Source organism: Aspergillus welwitschiae (genome assembly GCF_003344945.1).
Source record: "Aspergillus welwitschiae strain CBS 139.54b unplaced genomic scaffold BDQ94scaffold_55, whole genome shotgun sequence".
Taxonomy (NCBI): domain Eukaryota; kingdom Fungi; phylum Ascomycota; class Eurotiomycetes; order Eurotiales; family Aspergillaceae; genus Aspergillus; species Aspergillus welwitschiae.
The window spans coordinates 117706-134650 of record NW_020798749.1 but is presented as its reverse complement, the minus strand read 5'-3'; the positions used below and the strand labels follow the sequence as shown (position 1 = coordinate 134650).

The 16945-nt window shown below is 49.4% G+C and overlaps 9 protein-coding genes across 9 annotated transcripts; 7 read left to right on the top strand and 2 right to left on the bottom strand.

Moving 5' to 3' along the window:
- Positions 1 to 281: 281 nt before the first annotated feature.
- BDQ94DRAFT_111902 (putative RAS small monomeric GTPase) lies at positions 282 to 2079 on the top strand. Its single transcript, XM_026763581.1, has 5 exons — positions 282 to 663; positions 769 to 817; positions 897 to 913; positions 999 to 1433; positions 1496 to 2079. The coding sequence occupies exons 1-5, from the start codon at positions 609 to 611 to the stop codon at positions 1816 to 1818; spliced, it is 879 nt and encodes a 292-aa protein (XP_026620683.1). The 5' UTR covers positions 282 to 608; the 3' UTR covers positions 1819 to 2079.
- A 133-nt stretch (positions 2080 to 2212) lies between these two features.
- Positions 2213 to 3521, bottom strand: BDQ94DRAFT_163465 (uncharacterized protein; the record flags this gene model as incomplete). Its single annotated transcript, XM_026769742.1, has 7 exons — positions 2213 to 2308; positions 2347 to 2450; positions 2593 to 2697; positions 2946 to 3002; positions 3090 to 3176; positions 3271 to 3380; positions 3475 to 3521. The coding sequence occupies 7 exons, from the start codon at positions 3519 to 3521 to the stop codon at positions 2213 to 2215; spliced, it is 606 nt and encodes a 201-aa protein (XP_026620682.1).
- Positions 3522 to 3653: 132 nt separating this feature from the next.
- On the top strand, positions 3654 to 4875 carry BDQ94DRAFT_184422 (uncharacterized protein; the record flags this gene model as incomplete). Its single annotated transcript, XM_026774637.1, has 5 exons — positions 3654 to 4263; positions 4333 to 4363; positions 4501 to 4563; positions 4682 to 4765; positions 4840 to 4875. Exons 1-5 carry the CDS (start codon positions 3980 to 3982, stop codon positions 4873 to 4875), a joined length of 498 nt encoding a protein of 165 aa, XP_026620681.1. The 5' UTR covers positions 3654 to 3979.
- A 54-nt stretch (positions 4876 to 4929) lies between these two features.
- On the top strand, positions 4930 to 7129 carry BDQ94DRAFT_153625 (Zn(II)2Cys6 transcription factor domain-containing protein). The gene is made up of 3 exons (XM_026768162.1): positions 4930 to 5714; positions 5771 to 5868; positions 5931 to 7129. Exons 1-3 carry the CDS (start codon positions 5598 to 5600, stop codon positions 6637 to 6639), a joined length of 924 nt encoding a protein of 307 aa, XP_026620680.1. The 5' UTR covers positions 4930 to 5597; the 3' UTR covers positions 6640 to 7129.
- A 160-nt stretch (positions 7130 to 7289) lies between these two features.
- On the top strand, positions 7290 to 9905 carry BDQ94DRAFT_163461 (uncharacterized protein; the record flags this gene model as incomplete). Its single annotated transcript, XM_026769741.1, has 13 exons — positions 7290 to 7460; positions 7556 to 7657; positions 7769 to 7870; positions 8109 to 8176; positions 8284 to 8369; positions 8440 to 8507; positions 8627 to 8730; positions 8801 to 8952; positions 9046 to 9129; positions 9253 to 9352; positions 9418 to 9508; positions 9652 to 9777; positions 9837 to 9905. 13 exons carry the CDS (start codon positions 7290 to 7292, stop codon positions 9903 to 9905), a joined length of 1323 nt encoding a protein of 440 aa, XP_026620679.1.
- A 329-nt stretch (positions 9906 to 10234) lies between these two features.
- Positions 10235 to 11940, top strand: BDQ94DRAFT_111880 (galactose mutarotase-like domain-containing protein). The gene is made up of 3 exons (XM_026763580.1): positions 10235 to 10434; positions 10544 to 11072; positions 11134 to 11940. Exons 2-3 carry the CDS (start codon positions 10573 to 10575, stop codon positions 11624 to 11626), a joined length of 993 nt encoding a protein of 330 aa, XP_026620678.1. The 5' UTR covers positions 10235 to 10434; positions 10544 to 10572; the 3' UTR covers positions 11627 to 11940.
- On the bottom strand, positions 11799 to 12627 carry BDQ94DRAFT_111868 (uncharacterized protein). The gene is made up of 2 exons (XM_026763579.1): positions 12311 to 12627; positions 11799 to 12234 (listed from the first exon to the last, which is right to left on the bottom strand). Exons 1-2 carry the CDS (start codon positions 12444 to 12446, stop codon positions 11972 to 11974), a joined length of 399 nt encoding a protein of 132 aa, XP_026620677.1. The 5' UTR covers positions 12447 to 12627; the 3' UTR covers positions 11799 to 11971.
- A 1078-nt stretch (positions 12628 to 13705) lies between these two features.
- BDQ94DRAFT_153616 (uncharacterized protein) lies at positions 13706 to 14633 on the top strand. Its single transcript, XM_026768161.1, has 2 exons — positions 13706 to 13842; positions 13901 to 14633. The coding sequence occupies exon 2, from the start codon at positions 13921 to 13923 to the stop codon at positions 14140 to 14142; it is 222 nt and encodes a 73-aa protein (XP_026620676.1). The 5' UTR covers positions 13706 to 13842; positions 13901 to 13920; the 3' UTR covers positions 14143 to 14633.
- An 89-nt stretch (positions 14634 to 14722) lies between these two features.
- Positions 14723 to 16185, top strand: BDQ94DRAFT_111726 (nicotinate-nucleotide diphosphorylase (carboxylating)). Its single transcript, XM_026763578.1, has 3 exons — positions 14723 to 15058; positions 15120 to 15175; positions 15240 to 16185. The coding sequence occupies exons 1-3, from the start codon at positions 14903 to 14905 to the stop codon at positions 15970 to 15972; spliced, it is 945 nt and encodes a 314-aa protein (XP_026620675.1). The 5' UTR covers positions 14723 to 14902; the 3' UTR covers positions 15973 to 16185.
- Positions 16186 to 16945: the final 760 nt, after the last annotated feature.

The following is a 16945-nucleotide window of genomic DNA, read 5'->3' as shown; positions in this document are numbered from 1 at the left end:
ATTCTCCTAATCAATTCTCCTGGTCCACGATGACATATTAATCTATCCTATCCTCCCTTATCAATCACCCATCATCCATCTTCGTCACCCAGTGATCGGCCATCCGCAATCACCGAAATGGACCCCCAAAGGGGCGGCGCTTCGCTCCGTCAGCGTCTGAGATTTGCCCACGTTGGGAATCCTTTTCCCCCATTCTTTTCCCCCTTACTCCGAGTCAGTGCTTGAAAAACTCGAGTCGCAACTTCTGCCAGATAGACTTCGTTCATTTTTTTTTATACCCCATTAATTCACTTCCATCTTCAAACTCGGTGTTTTGTCCGTTGGGCCAGGCCACTCTACCGATCTCTCTCTCCGCTGCCCCTGTAATGCCCCTCTCGGGTCCTGTCGCATCTTCATCTACTTGACGCGATCTTGAATTATCCGCGAAGGGATACACTCAAGCTCCCACTATTTGGTGTAGGAGAAAACCGGGTTAAACCACTAGCTTCGGGGTCAAAATTCGCTCGTTACACAACCTTTGGCCCTCGTCTCTCTCCTTCTCTTTTGTTACTACTGGACCCGCCGTCGCGTGCGCATCCCCGACACCCATCTACCCGCACGCCCTCACCATGGCCGACGCCACCGACAAGATCTCTATCACCATCTGCGGCGATGGTGGATGCGGTATGCTGTGCAACCCCATCTCTTGAACCCTCATGGTTCTTTCGTCATCCCGGCGCAGGGACTGCGGGGCTACAAGGGGAAGACCTTATCGCTGATGGCCGCCAGGAAAATCATCCATCACCTTGCGCCTGGTGCGGAGCCAGTGGATACATGAGTAAGTCTTGCCGTATCAATCTTGAGCATCATATGTGATCGAGGAGTGTCCGTCATGCTAACCCAAAGCAATGTGGTAGATACGACCCTACCATCGGTATATACTCCTTGCTGGTCTTGCTCTAAGCTATTTCCAGTATCACAATTACTGACATGCGAGCGAATTGGTTGAACCGTACCAGAGGATTCATATTCGGTTACACGCGTGGTTGATGGCGTGCCATACTTCCTATCCATCACCGACACGGCCGGCCAGGAGGAGTATCGCGGCTTATGGGCCGCTTCCAATCTGAGATCCGACGCGTTTCTTCTCGTGTACGACATCACCAACAAGTCGAGCTTAGGCGCCTTGGACTACTTCATGGACATGATCGAGATCGAGACCGAACAACGCGCCGAGGACAATGATCGCTTGCGCAAGGAATTGGGAGCGAGCGCAGAGGGCCTCGACGTGGGCATGCCACCTCCGGTCAAGATCATCGCAGGGAACAAGTGCGATCTGAAAGACAGCAGAGTCATTAGTTCCCGTGAAGGCCTGGAGTATGCCCGAAAACACGGTTGCGGCTTCATGGAGACCAGCGCTAGGGAGATGGTCAACATTGAGGAGACCTTTGCTCGTAAGCCTCTCACCACTATCGAGCCAGGCATATACGTTTGCCAGAAGCTGACACTCTCGCAGTCCTAGTCCGTCGGGTCGTTGAGGCCCGCCGACTACACTACCAGAAGGGTCCTGAGGTCACTCAAGCGGCTCATATTGGCGAGTCTTCGACAGCTGCGAAAACCCCTGCCGACACGGTTGTTGGCAAGGAAGGCAAGGGAGAATCGCAGAAGCGCACGCAGAAACGACAGAGTGGTCTTCGTGGATTCTTTGGGAAAGACAAACGTGCACGTCAGGATTCGGGCGAGAAGGGCCATCTCCGATCAGAGGCACCTGGGTCGGGGCAGAACAAGCCATCCAAGTCTGCAAAGGCAAGCATATGGAAGCGCATGAGTTGTTGTTAGGCTGCAGGTCTGCCTATCGCGGTTGTCCGTCCTTCTTTGTATTAACATTCCACATTATACCCCCTTTTGTAAACTACTTATCCAGCTGACTTCATTCTTGATCGTTAACCTGTTGATGCATTACAAATGCAAGTTCCATCATCTACTTTCTTGACGTTGAGTCATTCATAGGTAGACGGATAGATCGGCATGTTTCGACAAAACACGACACTAGTCGCTAGATGAATTTTATGGCTGTCACAGGAGCAGAGCAGGGCGCGGAGCATAGATGAATCAACAATGAGGTCACCGGCGAGCTTGCTCACCACCACCCCTGTGCAGGACTAACCTGCAATCCGGTCGACAAGGGACAGACAATGCATAGCTCTATCTTATCAGCAACCTCTCACGGCACTCATGATATCCCTGCCGCATCCCGACGGAAGTGGAAAACCGAGTCGAGTGCATCCATGTCAGCAGTGGTAGTGGTGGGGTCAACATTGGTAGAGCACTGCGGGATGACGCTATCATGGCTGGCGGGCTTCACACTATCGCATGGTCTAGACCCGAGAGAGTAGCATGTATCAGCGATCTGTAATCGACTACCAATGTTTGGCTATGGGCAGCAGAATATTCTCTGCAATCGGCGACCCCTGAAAGCAAGAACCAGCATTGATCATGCTCCAGGTGCAAGGTCCAATCCCGAGTAGTATAGCCGCTTCGGGAATTAAGCGATGGTCGGCAGTTTCGATGGAGCATCTATTGGTACATCATAGAAAACGGGCATGGATCAACATGCAAAGAGGATAGTCCAGCGGTCATTGATCGCAGGATCAGAAACCTTATCTGCCACTCTATAGCACCCGATGCAGTGGTGCAAGCATGAAGTCAATCCCTGAGCTGAACCAGCGGCACTTACGGACGGTCAAACCAGCTATGGACACGGGCACAATACCTCGGCAAGTTGAAGTGGCTTCGAGAGCAGTAGACAAACATTTGAACTAGCCTGTTAGGTTTAATGAATTAATCATGTCCTGTTGTCACAACAGGTTTAAGCTGGAGGGGAATAATGACAGGGGAACAATCGAATCAGACCAGCGACCGTGCAAGTGGCATGGTCCATCGGAGAAATGATCAACGTCATTGACTGTCATGCGCGGATAGCTCCAACGGCACCTCGTGGTGGAGAGGAGCTGCTGCTGCTGCTGCTTCACAATAGAAAAAGTAAATTGGGAAGAAAACAATTATTGACCGGGCTATTGAATCACCCCAAACTAAAGCCGATCACGAACGATGATCGGAACCGACGATTGGATTAACGCGGGATTCGGCATTCCCTGCTCCATCCACCTGGCGGCAGGCAGTGTGGCAAAGAAGGACTGGAATCAATCCGGTCTGCCGTTAAGCTTTCGAAGGAAAACGCCAATCGCCAAGACTGGTGATCAACAGGTCTTGTACTACTATGAAGGGGACTAGGAGAATAGCAGCGATCAGAGATATCGGACGGGGAAAGGAATCCGTGTTTGATCGCCGAATCGGGATTTTGACGATGCACTTGAATGGAGTCGAAGGGGGAATGAGACCTGAGCTGGGTTAATGACCCTGTCAGTGTCAGGTAATGTTCATAATCTTCATTATGGAGCCACCACCCAGTGGTCCATACATCTTAGTACATACCGCACCAGAACAGTGGATGCTGGTTTCGAAAGCTTCCCGTTCGGCATGAGTTTGCCGAGTTGGGTCAGCTTGAGAAATAAAAAATATATATATATTTATTTATTATGCGAATAAATTCGGGGTGGATATTCTTGTGCCGTAATGCCGGGCTATGCAAGCTTGGGCTGTCATTCCCTCAAAGCTGGTTTGCATCAAATCGCAGAATTACCGCATTCTGAGACTAGAGCTACTTGTGGATGTACCTGAACATCGGAAAAGGTACAACTTGCTTCAGATTGAGTCTCTAACATCACCCACGCTGGTGCAGGTAAAATGCACATCGGCCGCGAAGTAACTATAGCTACCTACACTCTAGTCTCTCCTATCTAAGTTCACCCTCGTGATTGACCACGTATTCCCACCCCCCTCATTTTCGTCCTCAAAAGATCTTTTCCACCACTTAACCAACAGTAGTAGTAGTCCACAAGTAGGGCCTCACTAGCCAAGGCAGACACCTTACGGTAGGATGAAGGGATATTCCCGTACACTGAAGGTACCTGTTCATAGTCCCGATCGGATATACGGCTTGAGGTGGGCCATTGAGGTTTTTCAATCATTTGGGGGCCCCTCTCTACATGAGGGAAATAAAAAGGAAATCCATCTCAATGAGGAAATTTCCCTAAAGCACGAAAAGGAAGTTGGCACCTCCGAGGTCCGAGTCAAGCAGTCTCCGATGCCGATTCAGGCAATCAGCACGTCCGTCTGGGCTGGTTACTTCCGTTATCCGTTCAACTTGTTCCTCGGTATCAAGTAAGATACCTTACATACAAACGGTGCAGGGTTCCGTCCACGTATTGGTTATGACGTATGGTTACACAGTATGGAAAGCGCTACCTCAGTTAACCTTGAGGTACCTACCAACTTATAGTATGGGCAGGGAATTGACACGCTGTGGCTGCAGAGGCAGGTGAAGCTTTGGAGCACCACATTGGATCAAATCTTAAAATTCATATGTGCCTTGAATTTAACCCGGTTCATGTGGAAAAGGTTTTTCGCTGTCCCCTCAAAGAAGTGGACAAGTGTGACGATAGCCAGCCAGGCAGCAAGCAAGTAAGCAATGTAGTAGTACCAGGAAAAGTTATGAATGATACGGTGCAGGTTTGGAGGGAACAGCTAATACGAGGTCAATACGGTACAGAGGAAAGGGCTCCACTGCATAAACCTCCAGACCTCTAGCGGCTGGCCAATGATCGGCCAGCGCCGCCAGACCCGATCCATTCTGGTTCCTTTGGACTGCGTCAATAATCCCAAGGTAAGACGGCGACCATTCCTACGTGAAGGACCGCCAACCTTACTATTATTTTTAATCAAAAATAAAAAAATAAGAAAATGAAAAAAAGAAATCCATGGGGACTAGACTAATTCGAATAAATAATCATCCAGGCCCATCTGGAGTAGCAATTATTATTATTATCATCATAATCAATCATCATCACTCTGACTTTACCTCGCCCTCGTCTTACTCCTCCCCTATATCTAGTTAAAAGAGCTTCGACCCTCCTGGTTTGGTCAAGCCTGGCCTCTCTCTCCCCTCCCCAGATATACTTCCTCTTTACCACACCTTCTACTACGCACCTTGCCTTTAGCCCAACCACCGGTGGATCGCTGTAACGCTATCCCGTCCTTGGAACCGTTCAACTTGATCATTAATCATTACATGCGGTTGTCTTGATCGAGCTCTCGCATTGGCTCGAACCCTCTGAACCTTCTCTGCTCATTACACCTTCTTTTACCTTTATCCATCCGGCCTCGTTATATCATCGACCAATCTTACGTATTGTCGATCACTGACCATTGCAACACCGCACCACAAAAAAAGGTATAGGCGAGGACAAGGCATAAGAAAAGCAATAAGAAAAAGAAAGGGAAACGAATTTCGAAAGAACAGGAAAACAAACAAAAAAAAGCAAAGCCGACTAGTTAACCTACAAAACTAACCACCGGAACTGGAACTCGCGCTTTCGATACTCTTTTAATCTTCACCTTTTTGTTTGACTGGGAAGATACTCTTTCGATTTCTCTGGCCACATCTGCCTTTCAATACCCGCAACCAAACCTCCTTCAACCTCCATAAGTATATATATATGCGCACAATGACGGCACGCCAATCATCACCTACATCAGACCACTCACATTCGGACGGCAATGTCCGCAAGAGGGTCTGTAAGGCTTGCGATCGGTGTAGACTGAAGAAATCCAAGGTAAGCCAAGCCATGGCTCAAGCATCAGCTTGTCCTGATGCACTGACCCGGTGCAGTGTGACGGATCCAACCCATGTGGTCGGTGCAGGACAGATAATGCCATCTGTGTCTTTGGCGAGAGGAAGAAGGCTCACGACAAAGTGTACCCCAAGGGGTGAGCTTGCACCCATTCGACATGTTATATCATCGCTAACCTGGCTCTCCGCCGCCTTTTAGATATGTCGAGATGCTTGAACAACAACAAACGTGGCTGGTCAATGGCCTTCAAGAAATGTACCGTCGCGCCTTGGAGGGTGAAGGCTGGCCGGGAGAGCCCTTGAAATGCGAGCCCAACGGCCATCCTCTAACGCACGATCTGCTTACACGACTCGGCGCCTTGGACCAGACCAAGGGTGAGCGCTTCGAAGAGAACACCGAGGCCATGCAGCAAGATCTCTGGAGGCAGAATTCCGGACACATGCAACGCCAGGAGTCATCCGATGGTAGCTCAGAAAGCGCGCAGTCACCTATCATGCCCTCCCGCTTCTCAGACCCGTTTGCTCGCCAGCTCTCGAGTACACAATCCAGCTTCAGCACACCGTCCCAAACGCAAGGTCCCACTATCAAATCAGAGCCTCAAATGGCACCGACGAATCCCGCCTTCGTTGCGCCCATGACCATGCAAGGGGTGGTGAACCCCCTCGCCCTTCAGACCCCGCAACAATGGCCCAACAATAACTTTGGCGCTTTCGACGATATGGATCTAATAGGCGCTTCCGATTATACGAATTTGTCCTTTGACGACCAGGTTCCCTCGCCAATGTTCAACCGTCAATTACCGATGAGCTGCATGCTTTCCTCTTCGTCGTATATGGACACAAAGGGTGACTATGAAGACATCAATCAGTTCTTAAATGCCAATGCGCCCGAGATTGCATCGACCTGAGATCACTACGATACGACGAAGTTCAGCATATTAATGTCTTTCTTTTGTCTGACATTTTGTTTTGCATACGCCGTACGACGTAACGCGTGTATTTACTACATGCTACATTTCGACATTGGGACTACTTTGAACATATGGCAGCACCCACCTTCATTTAGAAGGGTAATTGGATAGCTGTACAGTGGGATTCTTTTGGGTGACTGGCATCACATTCTTTTCCTTTCTTTTCTTGTGGGGACAGCATCCTCTATCTTATATTTTGGCTTATATTTTTTTTTTCTGATGATGAAGGCGCCGAGGTGTTTTGGGAGTTGGAGTTCACACAAAACATTGGACGGGCTCTTGAAATAGGTAGGGCGGTTGGTTTTCTCTCGATTTGGATCCTTTTGCGTGGATACTTGCCGATGCTGGTTCTAGTTTCGGATGTTCTATATGTCATTCTTATGTCTCCGACGTTGAAAATATACAATTTATTCTTTATTCTTATTGACTTGATCTACTTCAATCTTGGTCCGAGAAGTGGCCGAACTTTGGCCTAGGGCGCAGGGCGTATCGGCCAACGGAGACCGACTGCCGAGGCCAGGAACCTTTTTTTGCTGCTCGTTAAGCCCAGATGACGTTCCAACCTCCCACGAGTGACTAATGCGGTGATGGAGGACGTCATGGATAATCAAATTCTAAAGGCCGGTGACAGCTTTAGCTTATCTCCGGCCACATCTAGACTGGCTGGACCACTCACGCGCCATCGATGGGGATACGAGGTAGATCGTGACACGTCGAGTGAACCCTACTGCCCTCCTGCAACAATATTCCCTGTGATGGTCAAGAGGGCCGGGGGGTACCTAATCGCTGAACAAGAAATTCATGAACAACCAGTCCTTCCTGGCCGATGGATCCCCCATGAGAAAACGAAGAGGGTCCAAAAGTCTCCACCCTCGATACGACGGAGCCCAATTTGATGTTTGGGTCTGGCACAACGGAGCCCAGCCCAGCCCACACACCCGCTGGTGGGGAGGGAGTAAGAGAGTGGGAACTGGGAAGGGGTAGAGAGAGGTTTTTTTTGTTTCTTTGCTGCCTTTTCCTGTTCGTTTCTCTCTTTGATTTCCGTTTCTTCTTTCCTTCCATGGAGTCTTTGCCTCATCTGGCTGTGTGGATAGACAGTGAGTGGATTCTGCTGGTCAGCCACGGGCGGACCAGCACACAGGCCGAAATGCCGACCTCCCGACCGTGTGTCAGTGCCAGTGAGTAACCAGCATCGCTTACCTGGTTCGACATCCGAGTTCCCATCGGAATGCGCCCACTCTTTGCCAGGAAGGGACTGAACCTTGATTTCCCTCCGGATTACGGAGGATTCGACGCGGTTTTCTACTGGCAATGGAAGCTGTCCATCTCCTGTTGTTCCACGTGTATAGGACTACGATTTTTAAGATTTTTTTTTTTTTCTTCTTTTTTTGTCTCTTTTCCTCGAGGTTCTTTTCTTCACGGTCCCCATCTCCCTAATTCCGTTCCGTCTTCCTGATCCAGGTGATGGATACTGGTTCCCCAAAATGGAGAACCCCATTTCCTGTTCCCTCTTCCCGAAGGGACTGGACTGTGAGGGTTAACTGCAATGTGTTTACGGAGTAGGGCAAGGATGGGCTCCAGTCAGCCCCCCTTTCAAGACTCCAAAGCAATTGTCTTGTCTGGCAATAATCATCCAAATACTGGGAAGGCCAGTGACACCCAAACGGGTAATGCACCCCCGGGGGCCCGTCAGTAGGTCACTGCATTACCACTAAGTAGTTACTGTGGACTAGTCAGTAGTCATCGCGGGCCACCAACACACACTTCCCCAGAACATCTGCATGCAGCGCTCACATCAGGGTGTGGTAATGTTGTTGTCAAGTGGACATTTTGATATGGGGTTAGACCGCTCAGCCACTATACCATGCTGAGGACTGGCAGCCCGATCGACGGATTTATAATCCTGAACTCATGCTGAGATCAGGATTTCGACAAAAACGACTTTTCGTGCTTGTCCTATTGGCACAAAGTACTCAGTGACTTACGGAGAACAACTCTCGGAGTTACTCTAATGGCCATGGGGCCCGGGTATGTCGTTGCTTTGGCCGTCTATCAATGCATGATATAGGGGTTCCCGGTACTTCTCAGTGCTGTGTAGTATCTATCTACATAAGGGGTCCATTCTAGCAATGCCGAATGCCGATGCAACGGTTCTTGCGATCCCCGGGGGCCGCGCGATTTCTTGTGCTGTGCTTCTTACGAGGTCATATGCCATAGTCCATATGCCATTCGGCCAAGTTGCGAATGCAAGTATGGGAGCAAATGAATGCCTAGTAAAAGCATTGTAGCATCTACTTCAATTGCCGTGGCTAGGTCGAAGTGCTAGTCAACTACCGTATGTAGGGACGGGATTATCAAAAAGCAAAGAGCTACTATTACCTCCGTACAAGATAGGGCTATCCAGGTGGCAAGAGCATGATTGCCACAGTAAGTAAAATACTCTCAGGGGTTGAACCCAAGAAACGATCGCCTCAACTATAGATGAAACTTGGTTCACACTATCCTATCTTATTCCAATACTTTGTTTTCTTGTGATTGCAGACTAATAAGAAGTATTTCGTTTTCGCTTCCACACTTGGGTTAAAAGCGCTGAATCAGCGGCTTACGGAATCGGCACGGAAGCCCCAAGCTCCGCGGAGACCGACCCGAGGTTTCAGTTAGTTACAGTCTGAATTGATTAGTTGAGTGACCGTAAGTTCGATTTGACTGATGGAGCTTCTTGTCAGCTTCGGAGCGGTTGTTCGCCTTAACTCCACGTTTCGGACTTGGCGTATTGTCATCCGGCACTAGTTGGCAGTATGTTATGGTATGACATGACATACGGTTATTTACGGTTTGTCTCCCTGTCTTGTTTGTCTTGATCCATTTCGTAACGCAATTCCACCTATGCACTTGACTACCTTTACTATTAAGTAACCATCAACTTAAGTTGTAGTATTAAGGATTTAGGAACTTGGTCCCTGCAGCCGTTCAACGGTCAGACTTGTTGGATCTCGCAAGCCCTTCCGAATGAGTCATTTTGTGTCAGATATCCATCATTTCTGCGGGGACCCTTTCGGCGATGGGGAAGAGAGCGTGCACTGTAGTCTACTGGGCTGGATGATAGCCCCCTCTCCATTTCTTGCTAGATGTAGGACCTCGATAGGACCTCGAATATTCCTTGTGTAATGGGCGGGAATGAGGAAGTGGGATGCCGCGACTAATTCACTCTCTAACCATCCCACGCTCTTCCTCTTATAGCGTAAGCAGTATCCCGCCGGAAGGAATGGCAGGTAGTCAGGCCAAGGGACTAGTTCAATCATGTCTAGAACACAACCATAGTACAAAGCATTAAACTATTAATACGATGGAATGGAAGCTCCGACCAGCCACAATTCAAGCCATGTCCATTTTTAAGCCATGACACAGCAATGATCGAACTACACTGACATGGGCATCTTTCTGCCTGAGGCACAAGCCATCCGGAAGATTACCCGATTAGGCAAATTCACCACATGCTACGAAGTGCGGTTTAGCCTAATATGAGACAGAACAAGGCGCAAAATGGCATTCAGGCATGGAGATCCTGGAAAATTTAACCGAGTTTAAATGAACCTCCAAGGAAGAAGGGACTATCTACCTTATCGTCGCACCAATCCTAGTGGTTGAAAGGACGTAAGCTCTCCAGCGTGAGCCACCCGTATTGGTTGCTTTCCTCCAGTTGGAGCAGAATTGCGGGGTAGCGGGCGGAAAGTGAGTGACCACCCCTCTTCATATATCGACTGCTTTCTTACTCCTTGCTCTCTAAAAGTTCCAATTGCCCCTCACTAGACACGTCTGCATTACTGAAAAGAAAGGAAAGGAAGCAAAAATTCAGCATAGCCAGTCACAATGGGCGACAAAACCTCTGCCAAGTTCCTCTCCCTCGGCGCCATCGTCCAGGAATTCAACGTGGACGGACAAAACATCGTTCAGGGATTCACCACGAAAGAAGCCTACGAGAAGCACAACTCACCCTGGTTCGGCGCGAACATTGGACGCGTCGCTAACCGCATCAAGGACGGTGTTATTCAATCTCTCAATGGACAGCAGTATCAACTCGAACTGAACGATCCTCCGAATGCGCTGCACGGAGGTAGTCGTGGATGGGGTCGCTGCGAATTCGATGGTCCGACGGTGTTGAACCGCGATGGAAAGACTACGCTGCTGTATACGTACCTGAGTCGTGATGGGGAGGCAGGATACCCAGGTACAGTAGAATTGAGGGTCTACTATACCACCAGTGAGGAGGTGGAGAACGGCAAGACTACATCCGTGCTGAAGATTGAATACGAGGCTGAGTTGGTGGGCGACGAGTGCAAAGAGACAGTTGTTAATTTGACCAACCACAGGTGTGTCTGTCACATTTAATCTAAATCACTGGAGCGATAGGATACTGATTATCTCAAACAGCTACTTCAACCTCAACGGTGGCCCAACCACCGAAGGCACCATCACCAAACTATCAACACAGGACTACCTACCCTTAGAGAATGGCATCCCATTGGGCCCCATTGAGCCCTACCCCAGCGAAGTCACCAAGGAATTCACCTTCGGCCCGCAGAACCAATTCGACGACGTCTTCATTATGGACCGCGACCTGTCCCGCGTTCCCCTCGATACACGGGGTGAGCCCCTCCGCCTACTGGCCGAGTTCCAGCACCCAGACACGCGTCTGCACCTGCAAGTGCACAGCACGGAGCCGGCCTTCCAATTCTACACGGGCCAAGGCATCGACGTACCCGAGACAGACGGGAAACCGAGTCGGGGCCCATTTGCGGGGTTCTGCATCGAACCCAGTCGGTTTGTCAATGCGGTCAATGAGCCCGGATGGCGGCACACGGTCATTCTCCCGAAGGGGAAGAAGTACGGTAGCACAATTGTGTATAAGGCCTGGAGGGAGTAGACCAAAACAGAGCCAAAATTACAACGAGAACCCGAGGTAAACTGCCGGGAAAGAGTCATGCCATGGTGAATCAAAGAACGGCCGATCGGTGGAGAGAGATTATTATGTGCCTAGGCTCGGCATGGGCATGGACGTACATCGCCGAGGGCAGGGACATCTATCTATCTAGACTACGGAATTCTCCGTCTTTTAATTCCGCTACTAGCCAGAAAATTTTTGACGATTATTATTTTTTTTTCCCTGGATCTGTAAAATGTCTTGGCAATCATCCGATTATCCATGGCATCACATGATCACGACGTGCCGATTTACCCTTATCACCCGTGATATGTATCCGAAGCGGGTCTACAGAGCAGCGAGCAAAGTCCAGATTGAAACGAAACGGGGGTGGTGGTGATCCACCTGAAGCAGAAGCAAACAGCATGGGAGTGAAAAAGCCTCAGGTGGGTGGATGTTTGCATGTGGAGATCCACACACATTACCAGATCGAGCCTTGTCAAGACAAGGAAAAAAAAAAAAACTAGGTGGGTTGCGGGTATAGAGACACCTGGATTGGACCGTTATATCCGCAATATCCGCAGTGGTTCTTTCTTCTCCGTGTGCGTACACTAGTTAGTTAATGAGTTAGTTAGTTAGTTTCTAACAAGAAAAGTCTCCGTGTGTCTACTACGTACTTTGACTCACTAGTGAAGAAGTAAAAAAAAAGTCTCCGTCCCGGACTGGAAGTTTCCATGGCTGGCTGGCTGGCTGGGGTTACTAATGATGATGTTGCATTAATCAGCATTGGGGCGGCAGCTTGAGTTTGAGCCAAGCAAGCCATGCAGGGAAAGAATCAAACAGTATACTACTGAATTGTGGTGGTTGGAGGTATAGTATTGAGTGGGATCATCTGGAAATTCACTCATCATGGGAAATGGTGGTTCCTGATTACTGCCAAGCGTTTCTGGAATCCCGCTATTGGGTTCTAGCGTTTGATGTACACAGTAATCAATCAGGTCAGTTATGAAGTTTCGATTATCGGTAGGTATGAAGATACCGGAAATAACTCTGGAGAAGTTTAGGGGGAGCGTCAACCTTGGTGAATCAGTATGTTATACTGTGTATGCGTGTATAGTATAAGGTTCATATACCGTAGGTCCGATCTATGTTTCCAGGTCGATATCTTAGGGTAGAGTTAGTATTTCATGAGGACCTAAACAGGATGCATAATTTATGCATAGTTACATCATGTATCGGATTTCTTTCGAAACCCGGTAAATACTGTATGTATATGTATCGGTTATTTACAGTATTAAAACAGAACGGTATGTTTCGTATACTGTAAGAATACCAGGGCTCTCTCTCGCTCTCGGGCACCGACAGCAGATTTCCGGTGAAGCTTGGCATGGTGATCATTGTTGTTTATGGGCTAGAAGGGGGAGGGGGGGGGATATCCATATAATGCAAAATTATAGGGAGGAATAAGTTTATGCTGGATTTAGTGTTGGTGTGGACGAATGCTGTGATTACTTTGTAGTTGACCATCCACGCCATGCACTGACTGACTACTTCAACTCCAGTGGAGGAGAGAGAGTATCCATAATCTGTTCGTCAATTTGATCTCACCAGTAAAGTATTATAATATTGAAAGATTTCTCCAATTTTTTCAAGATCAAACCCCCTGCATACCCCATCCCCTTTTTTATATGTAGAAGCATACCCCAAATTGGAGTCCTATATCCGGCCACACCCACACCGTGCGCAGAGACAACACAACACAATAAGCCAAGCACAGCTCAACACACTAACACTAAAATATAAATACTATCACACGATCAGATGCATGAGATAGCAGGTGAGAAAAGGTGATGATCATCTGTTCCGTACCCCCTTATATCCATGCATGTACAGATACATATTCAGTTATGGATGGGTACAGATTAAAAGCAACCAGGTGGCTGGTCTGTGTGACGGGTTTGTACCACTTTCTTCGAAAAATAGCTGGGGGTTGAGCTGCGGGCATCCTTGTCCAGTTAGTATGTACAAAGTAGCCCCTTTCTAACTACTAATTACCCCGCGCATTCCCCTCACGTTCTGGAGTAACTAGTAATGATTTATGATGGCCTTTGCAGGTGGGAGGGAGTAGGTCGGGGGTTGTGTGGTGTGTGTGTGTGTGTGGGATGGAATGAGATGAAATGCATTGGTGTCACATGCAGCAAGTTGCATAAGGTGATCAGGTGCTGAGTTGTGTGCATATTTCTTTTTGACATAGGTAGCTAACTAGTTAACTCATAGTTAGTACTGTTTGTTTGCTTATGTTGGGTTGTAGCTCTTACTACTTATTATCCAGAGCAGCTTCATATGTTGGAAGTTATCCCTGTGTTATTATTACTCTAATACTTACTTACTTACTTACTGTCAGTAATACATTCATAACAGCTATACCTTACCATTGTTGCCAATACCCCCCAGCCCTTTCCCCCCTGGTTGAACTAAGTACCGTGTACCCCCATACGTTAAAATTGTGCTGCCTGTAGTTCACCCAAGACCAAACAAGGCAGTGCACATCCATCGTGTCGCAAACTAATCTTAGTAGAATGTTTAAACAGAGCCCACAGGGGGTTGCGAGTGATGTCAGATAATGACGCCAGCATTAACGTATTTATAACCTACTAGGGAAATTGCCAACACCCATCGCGGAGGCTGAGTAGATGTTTACATTTTTGTAGCTCCCCGGTTGTCGTGTCAAAGCTTGAATCCTTCCGTCCAGTAAACACGACGACTTCTGAGACTTTATGTGCTCGGATCGATGGCAAGGCCCAGTCTAGCCACGGTAGCTGTGCTTAGTAGACAGGTTACGTATCACTGGTAGTTGGTCCATGGGTTGGATGTGTCGTCGACTTCGTGTTCGTATTCATACTTACTTTGCCTGCTGCATTCGGGGATGCCAATGACGGGAGTATACTTCCACCCATTATTAATGTGGTTGTGAGTATCTGGTACAAGACGAGTTTCACCTTGAATCATGTAAAGCGTATAATTATTTACAGTAAAGTATCATCCATCGTTAATTGTCACTATACACAATACCTAAATATGAAGATTAACTCCCTGTGTATACAAATCACATGACCATGAGACACGAACCCAACCCGGAGGGTCCCGATCCAACGCTCCGAAACTCCGAGGTGCCCCGCGTGGGGTTCGGTTTCATCCTCCAGCTTCCATATATCCATCATCAGTCTACACACCCTTCAACCCCAACCAACATATACAACTGCATCACTACATCCAACAATGGCATCCCAATACGGTGACCTTCGTCATCTTCTCCCAGGCAACTACAAGCGTCTCATCGCCGACTGGCTCGAAGAAGACTGTCCCAGCTTTGACTATGGCGGCTTCGTAGTGGGGGAATCCGAAGGCGAGGCGCGGTTACTAGGAAAGAGCGAGGTAACCACCCCCAATCTATAGAAAGAAAGACACCCATACTAACACAATATGTTACAACTAGGGCATCCTCGCAGGCGTCCCCTTTTTCGACGAAGTCTTTTCCCAACTTGGATGCTCGTACGTCCCCCTCCCCCTCCCCCCCTCTCCAATCACCAAAAACCCTCCATACTAAAGAAACCAGAGTAACATGGCACATCACCGAAACCACCCCCATAGTCCCTATAACCCACTGCGCGACCGTCACCGGTCCGATCCGCAAAATCCTACTCGGCGAGCGCGTCGCCCTTAACATCCTCGCGCGCTGCTCCGGCATCGCAACCAAGACCTCCACCCTAGTATCCATCCTCCGCAGCCACAACTGGCCCGGCACATTAGCCGGCACGCGCAAAACGACCCCGGGCTTCCGAGTCGTCGAGAAATACGGTATTCTCGTTGGCGGGGCGGACCCTCACCGACATGATCTCAGCGCCATGACCATGTTGAAGGATAATCATGTGTGGGCGTGTGCGAATAACTCGGCGGCGAAAGATGGCGGGGATAAGGCGGCTGTGGAGGAGGGGTCGATTGTGCGGGCTATTCCGAGGGCCGTGCAGGCGGCGAAGGCGGCCGGGGGTTTCGCGACGAAGGTCGAGGTCGAGTGTCGGAGTTTGGAGGAGGCGGATGCGGCCATTGAGGCGGGCGCGGATGTGATTATGTTGGATAATTTCACGCCGGAGGGGGTCAGGGATGCGGCACGGAAGTTGAAGACTGGGTGGGCTGGGAAGGGGAAGGCGTTCTTGATTGAGGTTAGTGGTGGGTTGAATGAGGCGAATGCTGCCCGTTATGCTTGTCCGGATGTGGATATCTTGTCGACGAGCTCGATTCATCAGGGAACCGGCATTGTGGATTTCTCTTTGAAGGTGTCGTTGCGGTAGTGGGTGGATCTTTATGATGTGATGATGTGTGTGACGTGATGTGTATATCCTACTTGCTAGACTGTTGTATTACTTCGGATGAAGACGCAGCCTACGGCTAGCTGTGCCCAAAATCAAAACAATCATCCTGCATGTTTATGTACATGTGTCTCGGTGCCATTGCTATCTGGCTTAACCAACGCGTTCAATGCACAATGCCCACACGGCAAATGTCCAAGAAAGAAGACGAACCGAAGAATGAACCGAAGGGTATATGATACATGCAATAATAAGAACATCAAAAGAGCCCTTATGAACACAAGGTGGACTAGAACATCCTTCAAAAGAATAGCACACGCAAGCCTTGCCCTGGAACGCCCAATATGCCCAACGACCATGGCCCACGACCGTCTCCACGACCGTCCTTTCATCCCCCAAGGCTAGGCTCAAACCTCAATGTCAACGTAAATGCCCTCGCCTTCACTCGAGCTCATCTCATCATCCCGACGCCGATCGTATCCGTCACTCATGCCCGGGTCTGACCCCTCGAGCCGCCGTTGACCATGCTCGCGCACGTCCTCATCGGTCGAGGTGCCCGCGGATAGCTCTTTGCGCACACGCTGTCGCTCGAGCTGCGCGCGGAGTCGCTGGTTCTCCGCATCGCGCTCTTCCAGCCGCCGCCGTGCGCCGCTTCGGTCCAGAAGGCGGGCCTCCCGTTCGGCCTTCAATCGCTTCTCCAGCTCATGCAAGCGCTGAATCCACTTCTCATTGCTCCCCGGATCAGCGGACATGTGTCGGGAGCGAGAACCTTGCACTAGCGCCCCTGGTCCATCGTTGGCGAGTGTCGCCGTCGAAGTCGTCGAGGACGAATGCGAGGGCTGGGGGATGCCAGTGGTGGCGCTCCGTGACAGACCGCGCGACGGGGTAGGCTTCTCTACTGCTGAATGATGACGGATCAAAGAGCCTGGTTCTGCATCGGCTCCAGGGTCTAGGC